At 45.3% G+C, this 27459-nt stretch overlaps 1 protein-coding gene across 1 annotated transcript; it reads right to left on the bottom strand.

Annotated features, from left to right (window-relative positions):
- Nucleotides 1–7316: 7316 nt before the first annotated feature.
- FZD7 (frizzled class receptor 7) lies at nt 7317–26754 on the bottom strand. The gene has a single exon (XM_076005817.1). It carries the CDS (start codon nt 25934–25936, stop codon nt 24212–24214), a length of 1725 nt encoding a protein of 574 aa, XP_075861932.1. The 5' UTR covers nt 25937–26754; the 3' UTR covers nt 7317–24211.
- Nucleotides 26755–27459: the final 705 nt, after the last annotated feature.

Genomic DNA, 27459 nt, shown 5'->3' with positions numbered 1-27459 from the left:
CCACTCTAGGGCTGGTGTCCAGAGGAGTTGTTAGTTGAACAGGGAGAACATCTGTGAAATGGTATGTTCCAGTGGGAGATACTGACAGCAGGGGTGGCTTGGATTTTCAGATTTTACAATAATTCTTCTCTTGACTCACTGTCTAGACCTGGTTAGGTGCACAAAGGGTTAACAATCCTTGAAGGACTCAGCTGCCAAGTACACTTAATGCTCAGTCCAGCACTCCCGGCTTGTATTCTTACGCTGCTGGAGTGGCCTGTTCATGGCATCTGGTTCCCTGGCAACAGCTTTCATTGGCTCAATCAAAGCCCTTTCTTCTTAAGAAAGCTCCTACTGAGACGCCCACCACCCCTAGGAATCACCATCTTAACTCAGTGTTTCGGGTGCAGATGGTATGAAAAACAGCGTTTGTGCACGCGAGAGGTTAAAGTGATCACCAGGTTAAGGACACCTGTCTTGTGTGAGCCTTGCAGTGGTTTTCTACGGGACCAGTTGGAACTTACCTGCTTTTTCACTGGGACAGAGAGAAAGGCTGGGCCACAAAGTTTCCCAGAGCCGGAGTTCTTTGTTCAGCAGAAATCCATGAGCCTCTGTGATTCATGACTAGTTGTTTACTGGTCTGATCTGTGGTATAACTGCAGGCTCTGTGCTCTGACAAGGGGCGTTGCTGAGCTGAGGGAGTTCAAACAACGAAATCCATATTGTGGAAGGCTTGTCCCCAGCCAGCAACAAGCTGGGGGAAGAAGTCTGCCTCCATTAGAACCAGAAGGGTCTGGCAGCTGCTCTACCTTCCCCTAGAAGTCTCTGCAGCTCCAGATTTGCTAAGAACAGCAGTAATAAGTAGCGGTTCATGCAGCATTTGGAAAAAAAGAAAGGTTAACTAGACTAGCTAATAAAGATGGGGATTCTTAGGGGGGATTCTTCAGTCTTACTGAGAAGAGCTTTGAGTTTTCTTGTTTTGTCTAAGGAATAAATAAAATGAAAAGCCGCAACGTCGAGTTAAGGAAGAAGGCAGGCTATTCTCACTATGTCAATCCATTGAATTCATTTTGTCTTTTTTGAAACCAAATTTCATCTCACACCCAAATTTCATACTCACTGAAATCTAAGCACATAGCATATTCAGGAAATAAAGGTGTTCCAAGTCCACAGTGATATTTATGAAAGATGTTGGCTTTTGGCCTGGCCATCTACTCTAGCATCTGTGCTGCTCTAACCTTCTGGTTCCTCAAGAGAAAACAGTCGTCTTACTCATGATGGCGAGATGTAACGAGAGAGTTGACAATTCAAAGAGACAGGGTTTGTGACTGCTGTGCTTGAGAGAGAAAACTGAGGTGTGGAAGTGAGCAAAGGTCCTTTCCTGCTGTGTGTGTGGATGAATGGCTCTCTGTGTCTGATCCACCAGCCTGTCTGCAGCTTAGCAGGGTAAGGGCTCTTGGGGGTGCTACGTCATATGTTGTTAAAATATGTTACGGAGGGCACTTAACAAAACAACATGTGTTTGAGAACTATTTGGGAACCAGGCCAGTCTGTCCCTTATTAGATGTGTAATGGGCAAGTTCTTAATCTCTCTGAGCCTCAGTTTCCTCATCTGGAAAATGGGGATAATAACACTTTTCATGCAGAGATGTTGCAATGACTAGGAGAAATGAAGTATCTGGGCTCTAGCTCCATAGATTTTGATTAAATTGTTCTGGAACAGTGCCCTGGCACTGATAATTTTTAGAAGCTCCCCAGGTGATTCTAGTGTTCAGCCAGCATTAAGAACCACAGATACTGCATATGGAAGGCGCTCTATGGTTATTTATTTTTTAGGCTGAGGAATTTCTCAAATATTATGGATTCTTGGGGATGGAGATGAGAAGGAGATAGTATTTAAGGAACAAAATTCCTTTACTTCTTTCTCAGATTCAAGAGTTATGCAGATTGGAATGGAGGTGTAGTCCAGTGCAGTGGGAACAGTCTCTGCCTTTTGAACCTTTCCATATAGGTCTTAATCAAATAGTTTTTTCATTAAAAAAGAAAAAAAATATTGAGCATCATCTATTTGAATGTTTTAGTGAGAGATTAAATAGTCTAACAGATATAAATAGCATAGCCCTTAAGCTCATAGCCTAGGAAGGGAAATAAGACACACTATGTTGAACTTACATGATACTTACTGGGCTTGACATAATTAAATAGTAATACCCCAAGATTTTTTTTCCTGGGGGAAGTGTAATAGTGTCACACAGGAAGTTTCAAGACACTCTGAATGGGGACTCGTTTTCAGCTTGGACTCTGAGCAGGAAATGATTCTTTTCAACAAAGGATAGTACAAAGACCAAGAGAATAAAGACACAGAACCTTCAGTTACAGCATTAAACTTCATACCACACAGCCATTTTCATTAGTTAGTAAAACAGACAGCAAACATTTATTTGTAGGGCATATTTTTTAAGGAAGAAAATCTTTTGACTACCTCCATTGAAAGATGAGTGGTACTTAAAGGCTGTTTATAGAGTAAATCTATATAAACAAAGATAGAACTTTCTGTAGTTGGTTACAAGGTGATGTAGCCCAAAGCAATGTGGGCCACTGGGTCTTGAAATCCCAGAACCTGCAAAAGGATTCCAAGTTGATCCCAAAAATGTTCTTTGGGACACACTGTTGTGAGTTTTTACTAATTCTTTAGAGTGGAGAGAGAGGAGATTGGTTAGAACCCCTGTGTCTTTGGAGTTAAATTCTGTACAAGAATATAGCATAGGGATGGCAAATAGCATGCCTATTGTGTACCAAATCCAATCGGTTGGTAGTGGCTGTCTAGAACACTAGATTGGGAATAATACTAGAGAATCTTGGCCTAGTAAAATAGATGTCTTCCACAGGTAAGGGAGGGAGAGTGAGTTATGGTCTATATGCTGAGCTGTGCCAACTTGATGTTGCAAACTGTATGCAATTCTCATTACAGGGTATGGATTTAATCATTCTTAAAATTCCTTTTGGTATCAACCTAAAGTCAAAAGGTAAAAAACTATTCCATTTATTATATTAACTCTAGTTCCTCCATTCCAAGATGTCACATATTTTAAGTATACTGCTGATTTAATAACAGATTTTCAGGGGGAAAAACACTATAATAAATATGAACACTAAACATAATATTTATCCATATATTCTTTTTCAGTACCTTATTCATTCAGCGTTTGAGAATAAACCTCTTTCAAATTTAGTCTATGGATTCTTCTGAATCATTTGTAGCCATTGGCAGTTGTGTACAGCACCTGTCATAGGGATTCTCTGTTTCTCTTCCCCTGGTCTCATGATCTCAGCCTCCTTAGCAAATAAATGAAGTCTAAGTTTTAGCCATTGTGGAATACCACCAGGGTTTCATTTGCATTTCCTGTTTGGTTAAGCTCATAGTTTTATCCTTCTCTTAATTAGATTATTCATTTCTAGAAGGTAAACGGCTTCTTTCAAGTCACATAGAAGCTTCTGAAAGATATTTGGCACCTGAGGGTGACTTTGTAATGAATGAGTTGATCACACTGAACTCTCTTAACTTTAAAACTTCTGCTGTTTCTCCTGAGATATCTGTCAATTTTTGTTGTATATGATCACAGTGCCCATTGTGTAGACTGGCAATCCTCTTCCTGTGTTCTCTGAAGTGCTTGGCTGTTGTTTTGCTAGAAGACTTAAAAGTATAGTCATGCCTTCAGCAATAAATATTTGCTTCACTTATTGTAAATATGCCTCGCTAAGTTCTCCCATGGGCAGACGAGAACAACTCTTCTCAACTTACTCTCCTGCCAGCAGGTGGCAAATTCCTTTTGACATAAATTATAAGCTGCATTCCAATTTTAGAAATGTAAAAAATGTGAACAAATAAGAATCTGAGAATAAAGGAAATAAAGCAGATGTCTAAATGATGCAAACCCTGGGTATTTGGGTCAAGAGTCCAGTGCCCAGAGTAAGGAACTGAGGTGAGCAGGCTCCACTCCCACCTCAGCCCCCTTACAGAATAGTCCTAATGGGCTTCGTTGTGTCTGGGTGTGCCGCATGGACACACACACAGTACACAGTAGACAGTCATACAAGATAGAAAATGTCAAGTTGTGTAAGAGAGGGATGCAGAAAATGCTCAGGGAATTCAGAGGGGGATTGGGTACTTCCGCTTGTATAAATCAGGGCCGGGGAGCAGGTGGCTTTCAGGTGGATGTTGAAGAAACAGGTACTGACTGGGGCCATGTGAAGAGAGGCCGCCTGCGGTGGCCATGATAAAGCACCTCTCATGTCCTCCACTCCAAGGGGCATGACTGACTGAGGATCCCGGCTGCTGGGCTCTGAAATTCACTGCCACGTTTGCACTGAGGGCAAGCTTCCCAGGGGCAGCTCCCAGCTGACAGCTGAGTATGGCAGAGATGCTACAGCCAACAGGGTTGATTTTGGAAACTCTGCAGATGTGGGACTCCTCTGAGTGTGACTTTGGCTCAAGGACTCCCAATAGCCTAGTGGAACTTTCTTAGAATCGCGCAGCAGTCTAAGATACTTCCAGTCCAACCTTCCTTCCCTCTCCCTCTCCTTCGCACAAGCCAGGCCTATGCCCAGTCTGACGGTTCTGGCTCCCGCCCCACTTTCCCTCACAGGTGTTTTCCCAAATAAATCTCTTGCACATCTAATCCTGCCTTGACATCTGCTTCTTGGAGGTCCCGGACAGACAGTCCTTGTGGAGATGCCAGGTAGGCATCCCCAGTGCTTTCCAAACCTACCGTCTCCTTTCTCAATTACCACTATTTTTTAGAAGTCAGCTCTATTGGATATTCTCCAGGATAAGAGACATGTTAGGCAGTGAGAAGTGCACATGGAAAGGCCAATGGAGAAAAGTAAGCAGGCCTAGAGGATAACTAGAAAAAATCCTAATTTTTTCTTATTATTCTAATTATTTTTTAAAGTTTTTTTTTTTAAATGGAAAGGCATATTTTATTAGTATGACTCTTGGTTACAAATGATGGAAACTCAATGCACACTAGATTAAGGAATAGAGTTTATTCTCATGATGATGACATTGAGCTGTATCTCGGGGGACAGCAGAAGGAGGGACCTGAGTGGCATTAGTGTGTTGCTGCTTCTCCTATCTGGGGCCCATGAGACGGCCACCAATGACATCTGGATGCTACATATAACAGCCAGGGGACATAAAGAGAGATTAACTTCTTTTCAATTCCAGTCATAATTCCCAGGGGAAAGCTCAGCTTGGTCCAGCATGGGCCAGCCACCTACCCTCACATCAGTCAACTGAGGCTGGGGGCTGGTGGGAGAAGGGACCGTGATTGGTCTATGTTATACCAACATGGTGGAGTCCATGTGCGTTCTGTCTGGAGGAGGAAGGAAGGAGGACAGCTGAGAAGAGCACATCATATTTATACTACACAGAATATGTTTGTCACCACTGCTCAGCTACCTATGAGCACCCAGACCTTACCCTTCTGCAGATTGCTTAATAGCCTCTGAGCAAGAGACAGGACAGGGGTGAATGCAGGCCAGCGTGCACAGCTCTTGGATTTGATTCATATGGATTTTCACAGCTTCAGCAAGAGGTTTCAGCTCCATTAGGGCCTGTAACCCCGAAGTGGCTGGAAACCCTCTCCCACTTGCCCCAGATCATCAGATGTGCTGGATTATATCGTCAGGTATATTCCTGACCAGAAGGAATCTGCATGGTATAGTTAAAGCCAGGAGACTTGAGTTCTTATCTTGGTTATGTCCTTAACTAGCTGTATGTCACTTAGTCTCTCTGCACTGAAATTTCTTCAGCTCTTCAACTGGGGAATTACACAAGTGAAGGTCACTACCAACTCAGAGATCCTATGATTCTATACATTGTCAGTCAGTAAAGAACCTGCTGGGCGTTTGCTTAGTACTACCTCCTCATTGAAACTGACTTCTTTCCTTCTGTACTTCCTTTCTTCCATCTTCCCATCCTTCTTTTTCCTTTCCTTCTTTCCTTTCTAACAAACTATTGAACAACTGGTATGCGCCAGGCACTGTGCTATGATTTGGACATAAATAAGAACAAAACCCAGTCTCAGCTCCCAGAGAGCTCCGAGTCCAGTGGGGTAGCAGACATATAATTAGATAATGAAAATACTACATGATAATGCTTGGTCACAAACAAGGATATTTCTAGGATCAAGTACTTCTTTCTTGCACCAATCATGATTTTTTTCTTTTCTGTAATGACCAATTGGCATTTGTGCAGGAAGTGGCATCTTCCAGTTCTTCTAGAAAGCATACATTGGATATGATTAGTTTTGGTTGTTATAGTCATTCTGTCAAGAAAAATAAAATGATTTTTAGAGCTAGTGCATTTGTTCATTTAACAAATATTCTTTTAAATATCTAGCGTGTGCCAGGCTCTGTGCTAGGAGCCTTGATGGCATGACAGGCAAATAAACAAAAAATGTATAATTACAAGTTATAGTGAATTCCAAAAAGGAATTGAACAGGGACTTTATTTATTTTTTTTTTTATTTTTTTTTTTTTGAAGCAAAGGAATCCACCAGATGAACAGGGACTTTAGATGGAGAGTAATGGAGATGGGGAGGTACCTAATTAGATAGTGGAGTTGGTGAAATCCTCTCTAAGAAGGGGACATCTCGCTCAGACCCAGAGAGAGAAGGCTCCTGCTGCGCTAAGGGCAGGAAGAGGGTGGGAACAGCATTCCCAGACTGAGGCCTTGAGGTAGGAGACCAGTGTGTCCTGGGGACTCTAGGCAAGGGGGAGGGCTGTAAGAGGTGGGAGAGGGTAGGTAGTGGCCAGATCACGTGGGGCCTTGTGAGTAAGGGGTTCACACTGGGGAATCATCGACAATTCTGAAGCAGCAGAATGAGTTGATTGGCTTCATGCTTTAAAAAGATGGTTCTGCCTATGGGGCATGTTCCATAGTCTCCTGATGTAAGTGTCACCCTCTTGTATACACACTTACGTGGATGTGTTTTCTGGGGGTTGTTTGGTAAGATCTAAGAGAACAAGAGGAGAGAAGAACCCCTTTAGTCGTCCTGGCTCAGCCTGGTCCACTATGTTCCTTGTCTCAAGTGAACCGAGTCAGACAGATGGCCGACATGAGGGTTACTTTCTTTTCTGCTCTGGCCTATGGTGCTCCATTTTCTGGAAAGGTAAAAGCAAAACAGGAAAAAAGAGGAAACTGGGATATAAATGCATGGTCCCTTCCAGAGAGAGCCATTGGAAATACAGAATGATTTAGAGAATAATATAGTATATGACCTCTCGTGCAGGACCTCTGGCTGCCACTGTTGTCCCCACCTGGCTCGGCCAACCCAGGGGGGCTGGGGGAGTGCAGCCAGGTACTCTGGGATGGCAGTGGACAGACTGTGGACTCTGGAGTCAGACAGGTTTAGGCTGACTTAAAACTTGCCATGGACTGGACTGGTTACTTAACTTCTTTGAACCTCATTTTCCATATCTGTAAAATTGGAATAATACCATTAACCTTGCCATAAATGTGCCAAACAAATGGTAGCTGTTATGATTTTATGTATATATAAACAGAGAGAGAGAGAGATTCTATTAGGCCTTCAGAATCAAACAGGCTTCGACATTTTCATTTTCAGGACCTACAGTCTCTACCTTCCTTCTCACCTAAAACTCCATCTAAGGAAAATGTCAATTTACTAGAGCTTAGAGTAGTGAGGAACTTCAAAACGTGCCTCTGCTTTCAAGTGGGTAATGGATTATTTTTATTTTTCACCTTATTAAATTCCTATGGAATGTACTCATTTTTAGCAGGCAGCTGGCAACACTGCTTCTGGGAATTTGGGAGCACGGGGAGGGGAAATGTCTAGTGCTCTCCTCCCCGCCTTCATCGCAGCTCCGCTTGGGCTGACTTAATATCGGTTTCAGAATCATCACCGTCAGCTCCTATGGCACCAGCCTTTGGTGCCTTTAGTGCTTTGAGCACGAGGGTGGTGGATTTTGGAAATGCCCTGTTATCTCCACGCGTCAGCTCCGTGCTGGGCTCCTCACCTAGCCCTCCGCCCAGACTACCGCCTGGTGAGGCTGCCTTTGAAAGCTGGTGTTTTGTTGGTACAAACTCAAGCCGCAGCCCAGCCCAGCCAAATAGGGTTGCAATGGAAAGTAGATTCCAAAGCTGCCGGTGGAATGTGAATTTTTCCTGGAAACTTTCCATGCTGCCTATTAGAGAACAGCAGGTATCAACGTATTCACACCAGGAGTCAATTAAAGAAACCCAAATTGTTGCCATTCCAATAAACGATGATCTCTCTTCCTTTTCAAATAAACTTGTTAGGATGGCCTAAAAGCCTGGTCTAATTACACCATCAGATTGCATAATTCTGATTAGAAGCTTTTTGTCTACTTTAATTAATTTTCTCCTGTGATCAGAGCTATTTTTAGTAAATGTTAAATATGTACTAACATAACTTCAATGTATACCTTTTCTAAAACCTACTGGGGTTCTCTTTCATTCATCCTTACTCCTTTCTGATGAGGCATGAATGTTCCTAGAACACAGTATTTGGAAAAGATCTAGGGAAACACCATCCTTCATAAGTGAGCCTGTGATAGAAATACATGTATCCTGGGTACAAATACATAGATGGCATATTGTAAGTCAGAGTGGGGGGTCATTTAAGGTGGTTCTGAGTAACCATTAAATGTTTGGCCCACTGGAGGGAGAAGGAGAGGAAGTGAAATGGTAGGAATATTAGCAATTGACTACAACTGCATCTTTCAAACCTGTCTGAAATAAGACCTTCCAAGTGTAATCATTCTTATCAAAGAGCCTCCTCCCATGCCTCCCCTTGCTCCTCCCTCCCACACATCACAGACAATTTCCTCTTCCCAAAGTGCATCTCTGCCCAGCCCAAAGTGTCGAGATCTGCCATCCGAGTGGTTTAGATGCCCATCTTATAGGTAATAGAATGTATGTTCCCCTCCCCCCAAGGTAGGTCAGGTAGATTTGTATGTTACTCACCTTTACTTAGCACAGTGCCTGGCATATACTAGGTGGTATATATATTTATGCTTCTGGAAGGAAGGAAGGGAGGGAGGAAGGAAGAAAAGAAAGGAGGGAAGCAGGAGGGAAGAATGAGAGAAGATTCTCATACTGTGCATGGTTAGGGTTCAACAATCTCTTTGAAAGGTCATTCTTCTGGTTGAAAAGTATGACTGGTGAAATTTGGGGAAACATAGTTTGACCAAATGCAGAGCACTGGCTAATGTCATATGTCAGATACCTTCAGTGTACATGAGGAGTGGGTAATTGTGAGCGAATTCTTTTTCCTTTGTAGTGGGATTCCTTAAGGGTCTGAGTTAAAATTCTATGTCATCTTCATGTTGATGAGAATTATTGTGGATATTTTATGTTTCTCTCAGTTTACTATATCCTTGTCAGTTCTGATGATGAAAAAAAGCTGCCTTGAGATTTTTAAGAAACAAATTCCCATAGAACTTGAGCAATTGCTTTTTTTCCCCCTCTCTTGGGTTTGGGGGTAGAAAATGTTAGTATAAAGCATTTCAATTTGACTGCAATTTACTAATTATAGAAACTACTCTTTTCTTTTTGTTACTCTTAATAAATTCTGAAACCAATGTCCCTGAAACCAGTGGCATCATGTTTTTCTCCTTTTTTTCACATTGGCCAAGAGCAGCAGAAATAAAGGGGAAATCCTGTGTAATCATTCCTAAGAGGAATAAACGATCACAACCACCAAACATGAAATGAGATTTATTTTCCTGTTGTTATATTTGAATAATTCGATTGAAGTTAACACACACAGTAAAGGAAGAATTCCCTGAAGATTCCTGGTTCAATATGTATGTACAAAGAGATTTGGTGCTCCCTGTTAGCAAAGGACGGGACCTTTCATCAAATATAGTCAAATGGTCTGTTTGCACTGCTCAAGGGGAGGCGATAGGGCTCACTTATCAGAGTCCCCAACACTAGGCAGCAGGAGACCTCCCACACTCTCTGCTTTAGAGAAAGAACCCAATTTGGCCAAACAGTAGATAAGGAAGAGGACTCACCGCTGTGGCTGGATCAGGGCTGGCCCACTGAAGTTTGATAATGTCTAATAATATCTCATGTTTACATAGGGACTTTTCCCTGAGGGCAAAGTGCTCTGCCAGCATTATCTCATTAACCTGTCCTTTGACCCTAAATGAGTCTATATTTTACTGGGGCCGGGGGTGAGTAGAAGAGAGAGTGAACAAAAGAATTAGAGGTCAAAGCTGGTTTGGAATTCAGGTCTCGCATTTCTGGGCCAGGTTGCTCTGCTTGCAGTCCACCAGCCCTCAGGAGAGACACCGAAGCGCCATCTAAACATGCAGGCCTCGTATTTGGCGTGGCCTAATTTAAAAAGGAGAAACAGCTTGGTTGCCTTTCTCTGTTTTCAGTGTGTACAAAGACAAGGCGAAAAATCTACCTGTATCTTCTAACTCAGGAGTTCTTCATCTCGGTCCATTGGGTTTTGTGGAGGTGGGGGTGGGGTAGGAGGAAATCATCTACAATCTTGCATGAGTGTGACTATTCTTGTACTTTTCTGGAGACTGAGCCCATAGTTTCCATCAGATTTTCTAAAGGAGCTATGAGTCCTTGGAAAGAACCTCTGGGTTTTTTGTTTTGTTCTCTTTAGCTCTGGTAAGGTACTGTAGGCAGCCTATAGCAAAATCACTGTTTCCATTTAGACTTCCAACGATGTGTTCTAATCTAGCTATGGAGTCATGAGGCAGGAGAAATGATAGCCTATAAATCATATTTCTAAGAGCACTAATACTTTATTTGGCTCCGAATAATTTCTCACAGGTGATCCATTTGTTCTTCTATTTATTCAGCTAACATTCACTATGTACATTACTTTCCTAGGGCTGCTGTAACAAATCACCACACATTGGGTGGCTTAAAACAATGGACATTTATTCTCACTGTTCTGGAGGTTAGAAATCTGAAATCAAGTGTCCACAGGACCACGCTGTCTCTGAAAGCTCTAGGGGAGGAACTTTACTTGTCTTTTCCTAGCTGCTGGTTGTTGCTGGCAATCCTTGGGGTTCCTTGCCTTGTAGACGCATCACTCCAGTCTCTGTCTCTGTTGTCACATCGTGTTCTCCCTGTGTCTCTTCTCCTTTTCTTATAAGGATAATCGTCAGATTAGATCAAGGGCCCACTCCACTCCAGTATCACTTCATCTTCACCACACACATCTGCAATGAGCTCATTTCCAAATAAGATCACATTCTGAAGTTCTTAGAAGAACATGAATTTCAGGGGGACACAATCCAACCCAGTACAGAGCATCTATTACATACTAGATAGTATGTTGAGCACTAAAAGTGGAATGTAAGAATAATCACTGCTCTTTAGGCACTAACAATACTTAACAACCTTGTTTGATTCTTCTTCTTTTTTTTAAAGTTCTGTGGTGCCCTTTCTCTTTGGGATTCCTTTGGTTGTCCTAGGGTGATGCAGGAGTAGTGGGGGGCCAGGACTTCACTCTGACTTCCTTCTGGACCCAGGTTCCTGCTCATTTCTGTGGGAAGCAAGAGAGCTGGAATGCATCCAGAAAGGGGCTTAATAGCTTTCAGTGGTGATAATAGCTACAAATTCTCCCTTTCCTCAAAAAATGTATTGTGTGCCATGCCAGTGTGTAGGGCAAGTGTAACAGATCACCATGACCAGAGCACACTTTGCACAGCGGGAGCAGCGCAGAGCCAGGCAGAGATTATGCAAGGCCTGCAGACCATGCCTAGTGTTCTAAAGAAGGAAGAGTTGCATTGGCCATGATTCCCTCTGGTACAGGGTGGGGACAGATCGAAGGAGGGACCAAAATGGAGTCCGGGAGGCCAGTTAGAGTGGCCAAAGCAAGAGGTGGTGGTCATGGGGAGGGACTGGACGCCACATGGGCTAGCTGATTGCAGGGGTTAAGGGGAGAGGACAGAGTCAAGGATAAATTGCAGTTTCCAGCAGAGTAAGACATACAGCACCCGCTGTTGGGTCTCGACCTATTCACCTTGTTCAGGCAGAGGCTCTGTAAACACCAAGAACCTGCAGGGCTGCAGGGGACAGCTGTAGAACAAGCAGGTCCTGGAAACATCAGGGGAAGCACCGTTTTCTTTTTCCTTGTGACCTGCCCTCTCTGCCCTGAGGCAAGTCCTGTGGAGGGACTGCAATAACTGGCTCTCTGTTGCAGTGATGCCCACTCACCTTATTCTTCCCACAGTGCTGGTGGGGAGGCTTTTAGACTTTTCCTTTCTTCTGGGAGGGAAAGGGGACCCCTCAGACTGTGAGATGAAGGGCCCTCACTTGGCCGTGGGACATGCTTGGATCTTTGACCATCTTAGCACCATATACTCAACAACTGAGCTGAAGATATTACCCCAAACTGGAATAGTGATGACCTTTTTAATGCCTGGAGGGAGTCATTAGAGCATCTTTTCCAAAGAACTCCCAAACTCCTTAGGAAATCTGTCATTATCTCTCAACTCCCTCATCTTCAGGGGGAATTTGGAGCCGGAACACAGGGGGAAGCCTTGGGGAGCACATGCAGTGAGTCATCTGGACTTGGCTGCTGACCTGGAGTCACTTTGCCCTGGGGTGCTCTTACCGGGCTCCCCCACCAGCCTTTTACGTAGAAGCCCAAGGAGATGAGCTAAATCCAAACCTGCTTCAGCTCCACCAGTCTGTCAGCCCCACTGGTGGCCATGATCCTCCTGTGACACTCTGTCACGTGGGAGGAGGTCATTAAACACGGATCATGGAAAAGCAGGGTCTAATTCCCTGCTAACAAGTAACACATGACTTGGAATAAATGTATTTGAATCACAAAGAAAGCTAATCACAGTTTTAGTAATATTTCAAAGAGACAGAGTCTAGTCTATGAATTCCAAGAATTCAGTTGTCAGGGTTGGGAAAAAATGCAGGAAGAGGGATGCAATACAATATAGGAATCAAGCAGTCTTGGGCAAGTTACTTAACCTCTTGGTGTCTCTCAGCTTTCCCTATCTTTAAAATGGGGATAATAGTGTCTATCTCAGAGAATTGTTGAGAGAATCACATGAGATAAGATATGTAGAGTGCTTAGTACCCTACATCTGTGCCTGGTACATCTAAACCCTCAATGAATGTTACTTATTATAACTCTGGGGTGTAGGGAATTAAAGTAATGATGGAAAGTCAATTAATAGTTGTTAAAGAATGATTAAGTAAAGGTGTCAGTGGCTCAAGAACAGGGCTGTGTTCAGAATTTTCTCTTGCTATCTCTTGCTCCTCTTTCCTTCCTGGGTTTTCCCTTTGATCTCTCTCTCTCTCTCTTTTTTAACACATTCCATCTTTGTGTTTCCTTTTTCTTGGTTCAGAGTAACAGGAAAGAAAGATCTCTAAGTTAAAAGAAGTGTCCCCAAAGAAAATGAAGCTAGCTCCATTCTAAATTTTCTTAAAGGCCAATCCTAAGCAAAAGGCTATATCTGAGTTAAATCCTTCATTTAAACAATCAAATAGCCACGATTAAGAGACATAATGTTTACTCCTACCCCTGCAGCAAGTGCCTTGGAGGTAGAAACTATTAAGTATTTCTATAGGCAGAGTTATCCAAACCTGATGTTTTCACTAGAAGAAATTGTGTTTTATAATTTAAAAGTAATGAAAGGCAATTTAGGTAGCATTCTGACTGGATAGCAAAGATGGCATTTAGATTTTTTTTCAATAGCCACTTCAACTGCTCAGATTTCAGTAATCCTGAGAGACAAACCTAGAGCAGTTATAAATATATAATAGTGGTAGTTCACCCTGAAAGGGGACTTAGTTATCTGAAGTAAACATTTTGTACAACTTGTAGACCGAAACCGCTTGGTGAATGGAGGAATTGTACATTGCCTTCCTCTCATCAGAGATGAACTAACTGAATTTCCTTGCTGTTTCATTTAACTCTTAGTGAAACAAGATTCCCACCTTAAATGAAGTATGAACCTAGTTTTTAGGGAGTTCCCCTAAGTGGACCCTGAATGGAGGACTCAAAACCTTTAATTTTTAGCTTTCTTTTTTGTCAGCCACTTGTACTGACAGTAAGATGAAACTTCTTTGTGCTTGAGAGGATTTGGTTTGGTTCGAAACATTTGTTCTCATTTTCTGGGGCTCTTCTGCCTTTATCAAGCCATTTGGCTTTTGAAGAATGTGCAAGAAGGACTAGCAAATGCATGCTATGCTGGAAGCCGGTGGTACTGGTGGCAAATTAATATGGCATTGACTTTTTCCTAAGGAAAATGTGCTATTTTCTCATTTGACTCCTTGGAAATGGTAAGTGCAAATAGTGATGAAAATGGCCGCAAATCATCTTTACAATGGATCCTTTTGCTGAAAATTTCAGACTGGTATGTGTCTTTGTGTGAGGGTGTCAAATGACATCCCTTTGACATCCATGTCGGCCTTCATGGAATGAGACCAGAAGGTAACAATGAGAAAAGCAGCATTTCAATGTTAAGCATGAGAAATAGTCTTTTAATCACGGATGAAATAAAAAAGATCTTACCTTAACATTTAGATTTTCCCTCCTTAAGTCTGCCTCCCTTTACATCAGCAAAGTCTAGCTTGAACTATACCCACCACAAGACGCCTTTTATTAATATTTAAAATAGTCTTCACACACACACACACACACACACACACGCACACCCCACCGCCACCACCAACAACTACCCTTTCATCTTTTTTATGCATGACTTAATTTTCTGTGAGCATGTAGAATTTCTGAGCAATCTAAAGCTCACCTAGGCCCTGGATAAACTGAAGAATAAACGATAGCTCTCCCTGCTATCTAACTAACATCAGGCTTTAGTTAGTACATCCGCAGACAGCTGGACTGGGTAAAGCCTTTAGGTTTTTTATTTACCAATTTCTGCCATGAAGTCCCTTATAACCAGAATTTTCCATGTATTGGAAACCCAGTTATCAGGCAAATGTTGGAAGCCTGCAGAGGCACAAATGTCAAAAGGGAGGTGCCATAACCTCGGGGTGCAAAATGCTGTTTTTCACCCTGACTTTCAGCACCAGGAGAAAGGCAATGCTCCACATCCTTCTCTGCAAATGCGCTGGATTTGTTGTTGTTGAAATGCATCAAATTCTTTTTCTTTTTCCTTTTTTTTTAGGAGAGCGACAACAAAAAAAGTGTTGTCTTTAGAATTTACACTTCCTCCAATCTACCTACATTCTCTGCAATTGTTTTCACTCTTTCCCCCATGTTAAAGAGCATTCCAATGGGAAACAGACCTGAAATATATCTCATTCTACCACCTTAGGGCCCAGTTAAATTCTCTATGCCTCAGTTGCTTTTTCTGTAAGCTGGGGACAATAAAAAAGTATTTAGGGTAGGGTACTTGCACAACTCTCTCTTGAGCTCATGTCCAACTCTAATGCTCAGTATGATTCCAGAAGTTCATATTGAGATCTTGTAAAATGAGAATAATAATTTCTATCTCATAATGTTGTATGGATTAAATTAGTTAATATAAGTGCTTAACACAGAACTGGCTCATAGTAAGCAGGCATTAAATGACAGCTGTCAATATTATCATTTTATTATGGTGGTTATGATATATTATAATAATGTGAATATTTTTGTGATTCCCCATGGGCCTTCAGGAAGGGGGTTTGTCACGTTCCCACTCACTGACTCAGCAGTGGGAAGACAGCCTGCCCTGGTAAGCAAGAAGTATGAGCTTTCCTACTAAGCCCCTGTCCCCCCTTCAGAGCTGCCCTGTTCTGGAATGGGCAGGGAAGGAGACCTTAGCAATGGACAGGCCTCCTAGGAACTCTTATGCCAACCCCGGAGGGGCTGGAGGTGATGGCCAGGAAGTACCTCCCCAAGCTCATTCTTGCTGCCTGGCCCGAAGACTCCAATGCAGAAGTTCCTGTAGGGCCAGACCCAGGAGCATCCAGCCCTTCAGAATTTAAACAGTATTTAACAGCATTTCACCTTCTGCTTCTCAATAGGTAAAAAATCCAAACAAACAAACAAACAAAAAACATACTTCCTGGGGACTAGCACTGAAAATCCCCTCCCCAACTCTATTCTGTCCTGATGGAAGTTATTTCCCCCCCTTTTGAATGGCTCTGGATTAAATTAGAAAGAATAATAGAGAATGGAAGACATTAAGACCTCAGTAAATATTTGTAGCATGGTGATTATGGCCACAGAGGAGAGTCACTTTTGCAGCTCCCCAGCTCACCTTTTAGAGCATGGGTTTCCTCACATGTCAAATGGGGAAAAATGTACTTACCTCCTAAGGTTGCTGTGAAGAATAAATGAGATAATTATGTATTCATAATAATGTTGGCATTTATTGATCGCTTACTAGATGCCAAGTACTGCGGTTGGGGCTTTGTGCCCATTATCTTGACCACTATACCATACTGTAGCCGGGCCTTAGCATCTAGTCAGTGCTCAATACATGTCAGCATTATTGTCCACGAAGTAGGAAGAGCCAGTCCTCACTGCCCTTGGTGACATGTCTGAACCACTGTGCTCCCTTTCACAAAGCTGGTCCAAATGCCTCGCCCCTACTCTCCCCCTCTCAGGTCCCTCTACTTCTGACCTTGCCACATCTTCAGATCCTACGCTCTGGGGCAAAGATGACCGCCAGATTTATAGTTACTGGGAGACCTGGGTGAATCCTTCACTGTGGCTTGGCCAGTGATTACTTGTGACACTGAACAAGCTGCTTTTAGCCTCAGGGCTCTGGTTTCCCCATCCTCCCAATGTGATCAAGATAACATTTCCCATCTGTTGGTACTGTAGGACTCTGGGTGTAAACACAAAGGACAGTGTTTTCTGTCCACTCCCCACCCCTCCCTCCAGCGGCTGGTGCAGAAAATAAGTGAGGTGAGGAGGGTGTGCTATTTGCAGGTTAAAGCTCGGGCTGACATTCAGAATAGCAAGTTCTAGCAGCCATTGTGCTAAACGCAGGGCTAGCACAGCACCTGGCACATCATGCGTCCTCAAGAAACCATCTGTTGGAGCTGAAGATAATTCAGGATTTCAGTTTAAGGATGCATTCTCTACATCTGCTGCAAAAAGCTGCTACGACCAGCTGCTACCCATCCTCCTTCCAGCGACTCCAGACCGGGAAACTGGAAACTATTTGTTTTCCTTTGGAAATTAACAAATATAATTGCTGCTAGGTTATAATGCACATGCTTTCATTGTTGGTACTATATTTCATATTCCCTTTCTCACATACTCTCCCCAACACACTTTTCCCTTTGCTTAAATTGTCCTCTAGAATCTGCAATGCCAAGCTGAAGTTTGGGGATCAAATTTTCTAAGGGCAAGTGGTATTAGGTTAGATCAATTGAACAGCTAGCTTGTCTTTATTCATGGGCTATATGGAAGTTTATCTCCTCACTCCTCTTCCCTTTGTCCCTGGCTGCTAAATGCCCTGTCTTGCTCCTGATCTGCCCATGTCTCAGAGACCACTTCTTGCACTTTAAGCTGAATCTGATGCCAGGGCCAAGCAGCATAAAGAGCTATTTTATAGGTGGGAAGCATTAAAGGAAGCTAACTAGCAAAAGAGGTGGACTTGCTCTTCCTAAAAGGTTGTTAAAATACAAAGTGAAGTAAACCCCCAGCTAAAGCACACCTGAACTCCTCACAATAGCTTTGGTTTTATTCTGTTAGCTTCAAGTCTTTTAAAGAAGCTTTAGGGACCTAGAAAAGCATTTAAATTTTTGCCTGGGTATAACTGATCACAACCCCAAACGTCTGTCTTATTATATCAGCCATTTAAAATGTAGATTCGACACTGAAATATCCAGCAACAGAAATTTCAAGTTAACGAGACTATGGCCAAACCCGGCTGTGATGTGGATATGGTCTTTGAGAGGAACTGAGAAGAGCCCATGCAATAAAACCCCTTGGGTTTTGAGGAAGATGAACTATCAGATGGAGGAGTGCAACTGCCAATGGAGAGGGGTAGGGATAGCAGACTAGCAAGTTCCAGAGACTGGATAGCCTCAAAACTTGGGTTTTGGCTTCAGGAGACAGTAACATGGTAATGGTTTTGCTTTTTGAATTGGGCTTGCAAAGGCCAAATTAAAGTCCATTTTCCTTGGGCACACACACTGGCTTGGCTGGCTGAAGAGTGGGACACACTGGCCTAGAGGAGAAAAAAACCAACCAGCCAGGGATTTCAAATAGCTGTGGTTGATTCACAAATGGATGGACCAGTTTAGTACTTCACACAGTGCTTGTGCTTGGACTCACAGGATGCTGGAGAAAGGCCCTCATCTCAGAGTCACCTTCACCAGATAAGGAAAGCAAGGCCCATGGAGGTGAAGGGGCCAGTCTAAGAGCACACAGATTACAGAGGTCACGTGACCCGGGCTCTTTGGAATGCATTCTTGCTAGACACACCCTCTCTGCAACTGGCTGGGTCATTCTCCCTCTAGAACCTCCACAACCCTGTGAGAGAGGCCAGGAGCAGGTGACAGGAAGCACCCTGAGTTCAGTCTGAGGACAGCAGATTTCTTCCTTCCTCTACCTGAGTCACCCCTCCTCACTGAGGCTCTGGCTTCTTCATCTTTAAAGTAGGAATTATTCCCATTTCAGGGTGGTAATAATTGTGAGGATAAAGTTAAATAATTAATGTGCAAGTAGTGCTGTTTTTAAAAACAGCAAATGGCCAGGAGCCGTGGCTCACGCTTGTAATCTTAGCACTTTGGGATGCTGAGGAGGGATGATCACTTGAGGCCACAAGTTCAAGACCAGCCTGAGCAAGAGCGAGACTCTGTCTTTACAAAAAATAGAAAAATTAGGCGAGAGCGGTGAGTCACACCTGTAATCCTAGCACTCTGGGAGGCCAAGGAGGGAGGATTGCTCGAGGTCAGGAGTTTGAAACCAGCCTGAGCAAGAGTGAGACCCATCTCTACAATATATAGAAACAAATCAATTGGCCAACTAAAAATATATATAGAAAAAATTAGCCAGACATGGTGGCACATGCCTGTAGTCCCAGCTACTTGGCAGGCTGAGGCAAAAGGATTGCTTGAGCCCAGGAGTTTGAGGTTGCGGTGAGGTAGGCTGAACCCGCTGCACTCTAGCCTGGGCAACAGAGTGAGACTGTGAATCAAAAAAAAAAAGGAAAGAAAAGAAATATTGGCTAGGTGTGGTGGCGTGTGCCTGTAGTCTCAGCTACTGGGAAGGCTGAGGTTAGAGAATGTCTTGAGCCAAGGAGTTGGGGGTTGCAGTAAGCTATGGTGATACCATTGCACTCCAACCCAGGCAACAGAATAAGACCCTGTCTCTAAAAAAAAAAAAAAAAAAGCCACCGTATGTCAGGTAATATTATTCCAAATAGCATTTGTGTTTCTATACTGACACGTGCCAGGTTCTGTCTAACAGTATAGTTTTTGCTTATTCTTCCTTGGAGGATGCCCTCCTCGCCCCAGCATGGTGGAGAGTTACTTCAGGAGGATGTTGTCTTACTTTTATCTGCTGTCCTTCCGGTCCCTTTCATAGCACGTTCTGTGTGGTGGGTCCCTGGTCATTATTTGTTGAACTGGATCCCTTATAATAAACTACTATTGTCTCGGTCAAACTTCCTTCTTTCTACTACTGTGGTACTAACTGAGAAAAATCATGTTGACTATATCACTGTAGCTTTTCTTTAAAAAAAAAATAGAATAAGAGGCACAGTGTGTGTTTACTAATAAGCTGACATTTTAATGGTACCCTTTTAACTAGTTCACTTTTGTATGTAATGTTAGGAATACAGATTCAGATGTAAGAAATCTCATAAATTGAGAAGAGTTGAAGAATCAAGTTTTATGAAATCAGTTTAATGCTACTGAGGGGTAAATAAGAGAAAAATAGAACAGATCTATGAACTGCTTAAGTCCACATTGAAGTGTTTTTGGTCCCTTCTAGGATTTCCTGGAGCCCTGAAGACTGTTATTCACCATTCACATATGCACATATAAAAATATACCATCTATAAATAGCCACCTGCCTTTTCAGTGAAATTAAAGATGGAAGAGTTAGAAGAGATTTTCCCAGTATAATTATAGGGCTCAAACCTACAGCTGTTCTACTACTATAATTCTACCCAGAGAATTTCTAATATCACTATTTTATTTCAAGCACATTTAAAAAAATCCATTTTTTTTCTTTCATGGTAAGATGTCAACAGGACATTTATTTTTTTCTTGCTGAGATTTCTCACATACCTATTTAAAAAGATTAGGTTCATGCATGGGGTTGTTGTGTATAGTTTTGTTTCATAAACTGCAGAAAATTTTCACAAGTGTTTCTGCTCCTTATCTGGGGATTAACACCAAACTCCTGCCAATGTTTTTCTTAAACTCTACACATGCCCTTTCACAAACACCCTCCCTTACATATTTTCTGCTAAGATGATGTGCCTCCTTAAGGAAAATCCCAGAGCTTCTAAAATTCTTAGGTAAAAATCCACTGCATAAGAATGCAGCACACTGTGCAAGGAATTAAACTGAACACTTTTATCTTTGCTTACAAAAAAGCGTGTAGCAATTTATTCATATGCTATCTTTGTTCCCTCACTAAAGACCAACACTCTTCAATCTTCCTCTGAAAGACAAGGCAGTGCTGCTGGGAGGAAGGGGACACATTTATAGAAGCAGTGACACAGCTCTCATAGCAGGGTCTAAGTGTCTTCAGCAGTTAATTTGCAAGAAAAAAACCCCATTGGGAGCCTTCCACCTACTCTTAAAGCAAACATTCTTAACAGGCGGTATTAGTATGGTGTTAAGAGAGGCATGCTTTCACCTAAAAGGTGTCATTTTATGAGCAAAAACTGGATAAACCTTCAGAGACTTGAAGTCGCTATTTTTTTCCTTCCTTGATGCCAAACTCTTCACAGGTTAAGATGACCTCACACCCATTGTGATGTTCAAAACCCAGGAGGATCTTAAAGGAAAGCCGCTTTGCACAGAGTGTATACACGTGGCTTCCTCCTCCTGGTGAGCCCTGTCTGTCACTGGTTTTCATTCCATGCATTTGTAAAACACATCAGCCATGTGTGTGCGCCTGCTAATTAAAACAAAAACAGAACCATTTTTGTTGTGCTTTAGAACTACACAAACTTCAAGCTGAAGCAGGCAAGAGAAACAGCAGCACCCAGTCTGCTGCTGGGTCCCCAGGGCTGTGAGAGAATGAAGCCACTGTATTATAAAAAGCCAGGAAATAGGCATCTGAATTATAGAAAAGAGACGAGTGAAAAAACAAAATTCTAGTAAGGCTAGAAATTGGAAGTATTAAAATACCTTTACCATTTCCCTGAGGAACGGTTTTAGTATCAAAGTTTCTGGATAGCAAAGGCTTCCCTGTCTAATCTGATTCCAAAGTTAGCCTCTTCTACAAGGGGAAAGAATAGCTTCAGTGGCTTCAGAGGCCATCCCAGGGTCAGGCGTGGAGACTATTCCTGCCTGGGCTGCTGAGTCACTGCCTTCTGGGGAGCTGCTTGACCTCTGGGGTGCAGTGTACCTAGAAGGTAGAGTTCACTCTACCTTCACAAGCAAGGCCTTTACTCTTATTGGGAAGCATCTACTGACTTGCCCTACCACTTGAACCCAAAGCATTTAAGTATTATCAATTTGGATAAATTGCATTAGAATACAAAAATACCAATTAGTTTTAAAAAAAAATCACCAAATTCTTCCCAAGGCAAATATTGCCAGAAAAGCAGAAAACACCAAAAATATCTTGTACTCCTCTTTTAGATATGGACTTCATCTCCTAAGGACAGTAAAAACATGAATCAGACAGTACATCTCTAAAAGAGATGCTTATTCTGTACCTTCAATAGGTCATCCAAAGCAGGATGGGAAAAGTCAGGGTGTGTGTAGTAGGGTGTCGTGGAGGGAGGCAGGAAGTAGCAACAACAGAAAAAAAATTAACGGACAGTCAAAGCACTCATTAGACCCTGTATTTTAAAAGGCAGGGGAAAAAAGACATCAATAATATACATCATCCTCCTCTATTGGGGTCATACCCAATGGTGTCTCTCCACACCTTCTTTCCATACTGTCTTGTCTTTTATTTGTTCTTTGCTTTAATGTTACTGGAATAGTAGACTAAATAAATACTCACTTTGTATTTTTAAAAAAATTTATTTGTGATCTGTACATGTGATAAAGTGGGGCTTCATTGTAGACCTTTAAAGGCAAAACAAAACAAAAATCCAAAGTAAAAATGTATAAATACAATATATATTTTCTTACAAAAATGGGAGATTTACAAAATATACATACTGCACTTGTCTCTATTTTACAAATTTCACATGCACTTAAGAGATACAACACAAAAAGATGCCAAAACCTGTGTAGTGGGAGTTTTAAAAATCTGACAGATGAGACAGTTTTGAAGGTTTAAGAAATACAAGATCAATTTTAACTTTAGTGTAAAAAGCAGCTCCACTCAACTGAACTTACATATATAAAGTAGCTTGTATCCTTTACAGTACCCTCTATGATTGGCATTTAAAAACTGTTCTGAGAAATAGGATAGTTGCAAGATTGGAGGGCAGTGTCAAAGGTGAGCTCTCATGATTCTCTGCTCAGCTTTACACCACTATGCAAAAGAATCAGAGTTCCATTATAGAAAACAAAGTACATGATTTAAGATTAATAAATTTAAGTCTTCCAACATATTTCAAAGAACTGTAGAATCACTTTGAAGTTTACCTTCTTTTAATGACTTTCTTTAAAAATGGGGCCCATCCAGAACTTTCCTCATAGTTCACTATGATATCTGCAGATCACCTCCCCACCCCCCTACCCACTCAGAGAGAGGGTCAGCATACAGAGGATGTTTTATAAACAGAGTTGTAGAACCAAAAAGACAGGACAAAATGATTCTATAAAAAAACTTTAACTTTTTTTTGTTATGAGACTGAAGGCATTATGCTTTTTTAAAATATATATATCTTGAAGGATCCAAATTGGAGGAAAAAAATAGAAAAGAAACCTAAACGTAGGCTTATAGCAAGAAAAAAAATGAAGGGAGAGAGTCCCCTGAACATTATAACAGAGCCTGTTGAATCATGTGTTCTGAATTAAATTTATTTAAAATAAACAACAAACCCCTTGCATTTCCTTTAGCCAAGTCAGAACCTCTGACTGAACGGGGTATGGAAGCATACTGCCCTTCACTTTTCCTTAAAAAGGAATGTTTATCGCAACTAAATTAACAACCAAAGGGAAACCTCAGATTTGCACTGCTTTGCCTATAAAAGTTGCTGTCTTCACAGTTATGCCTTTTCACAGGGAGACACTTTTGTTTCCTCTTTGTCTCTTATAACAAAGACAATGGGGAAAAATGCATTCCTGTTTTGAAAAGCAACAAGTCATCACTTCTTTTCTGGGTATTAGACCAAATAAAACACCCTTCTTTCTGCCTCCTGCCTTCTCCAAAATGAAAAAGTAGCAGAAATACCTACTACTCACCTCCTTGGCCTCCTATCGAAATGTTATGGTCAATCTTTTGCATCCTGGCATTAGGATTCTAGCAGGCAGGCCTCTCAAGACTCCCAAATGCTTATTTCACAAGACTTGAAAGGGGTAGGGGAGGAAAAACAGGCGGGAGGGGGCGGGGGAGGAGAGATTGTAAAGTCTGACCCTGGAAATTAACCCATCTGGGCTCCAGTTTGGCCCCAGTGAAAAGAGATTATGGTTTGACCACGGCTTGACAAGGACACTGCAGGAGGTCCTCCCTCTTTCCAACAAAGAGGCAGCCGCAGACAGAGTTGTACCTTTCCCCGGGGCTCACAGGAGTGAGGACAGGCCACTTGCCTCGCTGCAGGGGGATGGCTCACAAACCCAGTTCAGCGGTGGGGCTGGGAAGAACTCACAGTGGTCTCTGCTGGTCTCAATCCTCTCCATAGGCCCAAGCCAGCCCGTACCTTTCACGATTGACATAGTCGTTATTATTATTATTACTACCATCATCCTTCAAGCCTTTGCCAGAAGTCTTTTCATCCGAAACCCCTTTCCACTCAGGCCTCCTTTCCAAAGCAGCCCTCGCCCCAAATCTGCAAATAATTTTTCACTTCCAGGTCACTTCTCAGTGGAGGGGGAGAAGGTTACAGAAACAAGCCCCCACCAGCGGTTCTTTCCCTACTGAGCCTCTCCCCCTGCAAGGGGGTAGGGGTAGGAAGGGTGGGGCAGGGGCCAGGCTCATACCGCAGTCTCCCCCTTGCTGCTGTGGCTGAGTCTGTGGTAGAAGCGGCGCCAGGACTGCAGAGTCTTACCCGACCAGATCCAGAAGCCGGTAGTGATGCCCACGATCATGGTCATCAGGTACTTGATCATGAAGACAGTGAAGTCGGGGCTCATGGGCGGGAAGTGGCCGGGCGGGCAGGGCACCGCGTAGCTCTTGCAGGTCTGCAGGAGCCAGGTGCGCTCCCAGTGCTCGCGGAAGGCCTGCTCATAGAAGTAGCAGGCCAGCACGATGGTGGCCGGTACCGTGTAGAGCACGCTGAAGACGCCGATGCGCACCATGAGCTTCTCCAGCTTCTCTGTCTTGGTGCCGTCGTGCTTCATGATGGTGCGGATGCGGAAGAGAGACACGAAGCCTGCCAGCAGGAAGGACGTGCCGATGAAGAGGTAGATGAACAGAGGCGCCAGCACGAAGCCCCGCAGCGCGTCCACACTCGACAGGCCCACATAGCACACCCCGCTGAGCAGGTCCCCGTCCACCTGGCCCATGGCCAGGATGGTGATGGTTTTAACGGCGGGCACGGCCCACGCGGCCAGGTGGAAGTACTGCGAGTTAGCCTCGATGGCCTCATGGCCCCACTTCATGCCGGCCGCCAGGAACCAAGTGAGGGACAGAATGACCCACCAGATGGAGCTGGCCATGCCGAAGAAGTAGAGCACCATGAAGAGGATGGTGCAGCCCTCCTTCTTAGTGCCCTGCGCCACCGTGCGGTAGCCATCGTCCGAGAAGCGCTCCACGCACACGGCGCGGTCCTCCAGCAGGAAGCCGGCCACGTGCGCCACGGCCACCATGAAGTAGCAGCCCGACAGGAAGATGATGGGCCGCTCTGGGTAGCTGAAGCGCCGCATATCGACTAGGTAGGTAAGCACAGTAAAGAGCGTCGAGGCGCAGCACAGTACAGACCATACGCCCACCCAGAGGCGAGCGAAGCGCCTCTCCTCCTCCTTGAAGTACATGAGACCGTTGGCACGGCCCGGCTCGCAAGGGGCGCCGCAGTCGCGCTCACCCAGGAAACGGTAGCCCAGGTAGGGGGGCACCTTGAGCTGGCGGGGACATGAGAAGGGGAAGGCAGAGCGCCCCCTGCCATCTGCGGCTCCCGGGGGCAGCGCAGTGAAGGGCAGGTCCGGCAGGTAGGGCGCGGTAGGGTAGGCGGTGGGGCCGCCACCCGGGCCCCCGGAGCCGTCGGACGTGTTCTGGCCCACGCAGATCTCGCCGGCGCCGTGCACCGGGAAGTTCTCGCAGCGCAGCCGCTCGGGCCACTGGAAACCGAACTTGTTCATGAGCGCCTCGCAGCCCTGGCGGGCGCGCTCACACAGAGAACGGCACGGCGGGATGGCCTGATCAAGCACGGTGCACACGGGCGCGTACATGGAGCACAGAAAGAAGCGCAACTCTGGAGAACATTGCACCTTCACCAGCGGGTAGAACTGGTGCACCTCGAGGCCCGCGTCCTCTTGGTTCGTGTGGCCCAGCAGGTTGGGCAGGATGGTCTGGTTGTAGGCGATGTCCGTGCACAACGGGATGGAGATGGGCTGGCAGAAGCCGTGGTCCGGCACCGAGATGCCCTTCTCGCCGTGGTACGGCTGCGCCCCAGCGCCCGCGGACAGCGTGCCCAGCAGCGCCAGCACCAGGGCGCACAGGCCCAGGGACGAGCGCGGCGCACCCGCGCCGGGGCCCTGCATCGCCGGCCGCGGGTGCAGCGGCGCTCTCAGCCGGAGTGCGACGATACGGTTGGGAGAGGCTTGGATGCGCAGGGGCGCCGCTGCGCCTGGCGCATGAGAGTCCTCCCGGCGCCTGGCCGTGGGCAGCGTGGAGCAGAGGGCGCTGCCGCTGGTGTGTCTGCGCCGCGGGGGCGAGGCCGCCAGCCGCGGGGGCGCCGCAACCGCCTCTGCCCAGCACTCGCGCTGCCGCTCCGGGCCCAAACTCGTCCGCCTGGGCCGGGGACGCCGAGGGAGGCCTCCTGGCCCTTCCCGCCGAGACGTAACGGTGCGGCTTTCTCAGCTGCGAGGAGCAACAAGCGTCTCCGGTTACCCTTCAAAGTTTGCCCAAGTCTCTCGACCCCCAGCGCACAGTAATGCGCACGCCCCCCACACCAAGTCCGGCCCCCGCCAGGCGAAAGCCCGGTGCCGCCGCCTGCTCGTCCCGGCCGCCGCCTCGGCGGTGCTGCTCCGCCTTCTCGCCTAGAGGCTCCGCTCGCCGCCGCCTCCTCCTTCGCCGCCTCCTCCACACCCCGCTCCTTCAGCCCCAAAAGCTTGGCCCCAAGTTTCAGCCAAACGACTGGCTCTCGCTCTGAGTCTGATCCGGGCCCTGGAGCCGAAAGCTCGGCGAGTTCTTTTTGGAAATCCAGTTACACAGCGTCCGAAGGCCCCGGTGCCCACGGCCTGGACCCGGCCTCTCCAGCCCAGCGCAGCCCTGGCCTGCGAGTCCCGGCGCCCGCCGTCGCCGCCCGCCGGGAGGGAGCGCCGACTAACGCCTCGGAGTCGCGCTGGTGGCCAGAAGAAGCGTCGGGCTCACGGGGTTCCGGGCCGCCCCGCCCCCTTCCCTCCCCCCATTCACAAACCACTCAGGGGGCGGGCCCCCCAAAAATCCCCGGGCGGCCCAATGGCGGCCTTTGTTTTTTCTGTCGCCGCCTCCGGATTGGGTGGAAGTCGGAAGGGGCTGGCGAGGGAGCGGGGGAGGCGGTGTCTGCTGCGCTCTGGGCGGATTCCTGAGGGGAGGGGCGGGGGACTGGGAGGGAAAAGTTAGGAAAAACTTTTACCCTGAATTCGTTTAGGGGGGGAAAACCCTCCAGAAAGGGAGTTTGCTTGAAAGATTTGTTCCTCTTCCGAGTACACTAAAACACACATTCCTGAGCGGGAGGGCGCACTCGCCGAAGGCTTTTGCGGGGAGACGCTGAGAAGAGCGCGGTGCCTCAGCTGACAGAGACGTGACCCGGAGTCATGTTAGCGCTGCCCCGGCCGAAAAGGCTGGGTTTGGAGGGGGCCTTTGGGGAGCCGGGTCCTAAATGTGGGGCTTGGTACAGGGCGAGAAGGGGGTGCGCCTTGCGGACCGCTTTTCCCTCCCCAGACCCGAACAGACTACGTGAGGCCGCAGTCCCCTCCGCCCCCTCCCCCCAGTTGTAAAAAGGAGGCGGGGCCGCCTCGGAGGAGAAACCCGAGTCTGGCTGAGGGGCCGGCTGGAGGCGGAGGAAGTGCAGACCCCTCGG

This window comes from Microcebus murinus, chromosome 8, assembly GCF_040939455.1.
Source record: "Microcebus murinus isolate Inina chromosome 8, M.murinus_Inina_mat1.0, whole genome shotgun sequence".
Lineage (NCBI taxonomy): Eukaryota > Metazoa > Chordata > Mammalia > Primates > Cheirogaleidae > Microcebus > Microcebus murinus.
The sequence above is the reverse complement of the archived record's forward strand: the minus strand, read 5'-3'. Positions and strand labels throughout refer to the sequence as shown.

What these genes read in the sequence shown, in the direction of transcription:
- FZD7 (XM_076005817.1), bottom strand. Translation starts at nt 25,936, where the DNA reads ATGCAGGGCCCCGGCGCGGGTGCGCCGCGCTCGTCCCTGGGCCTGTGC.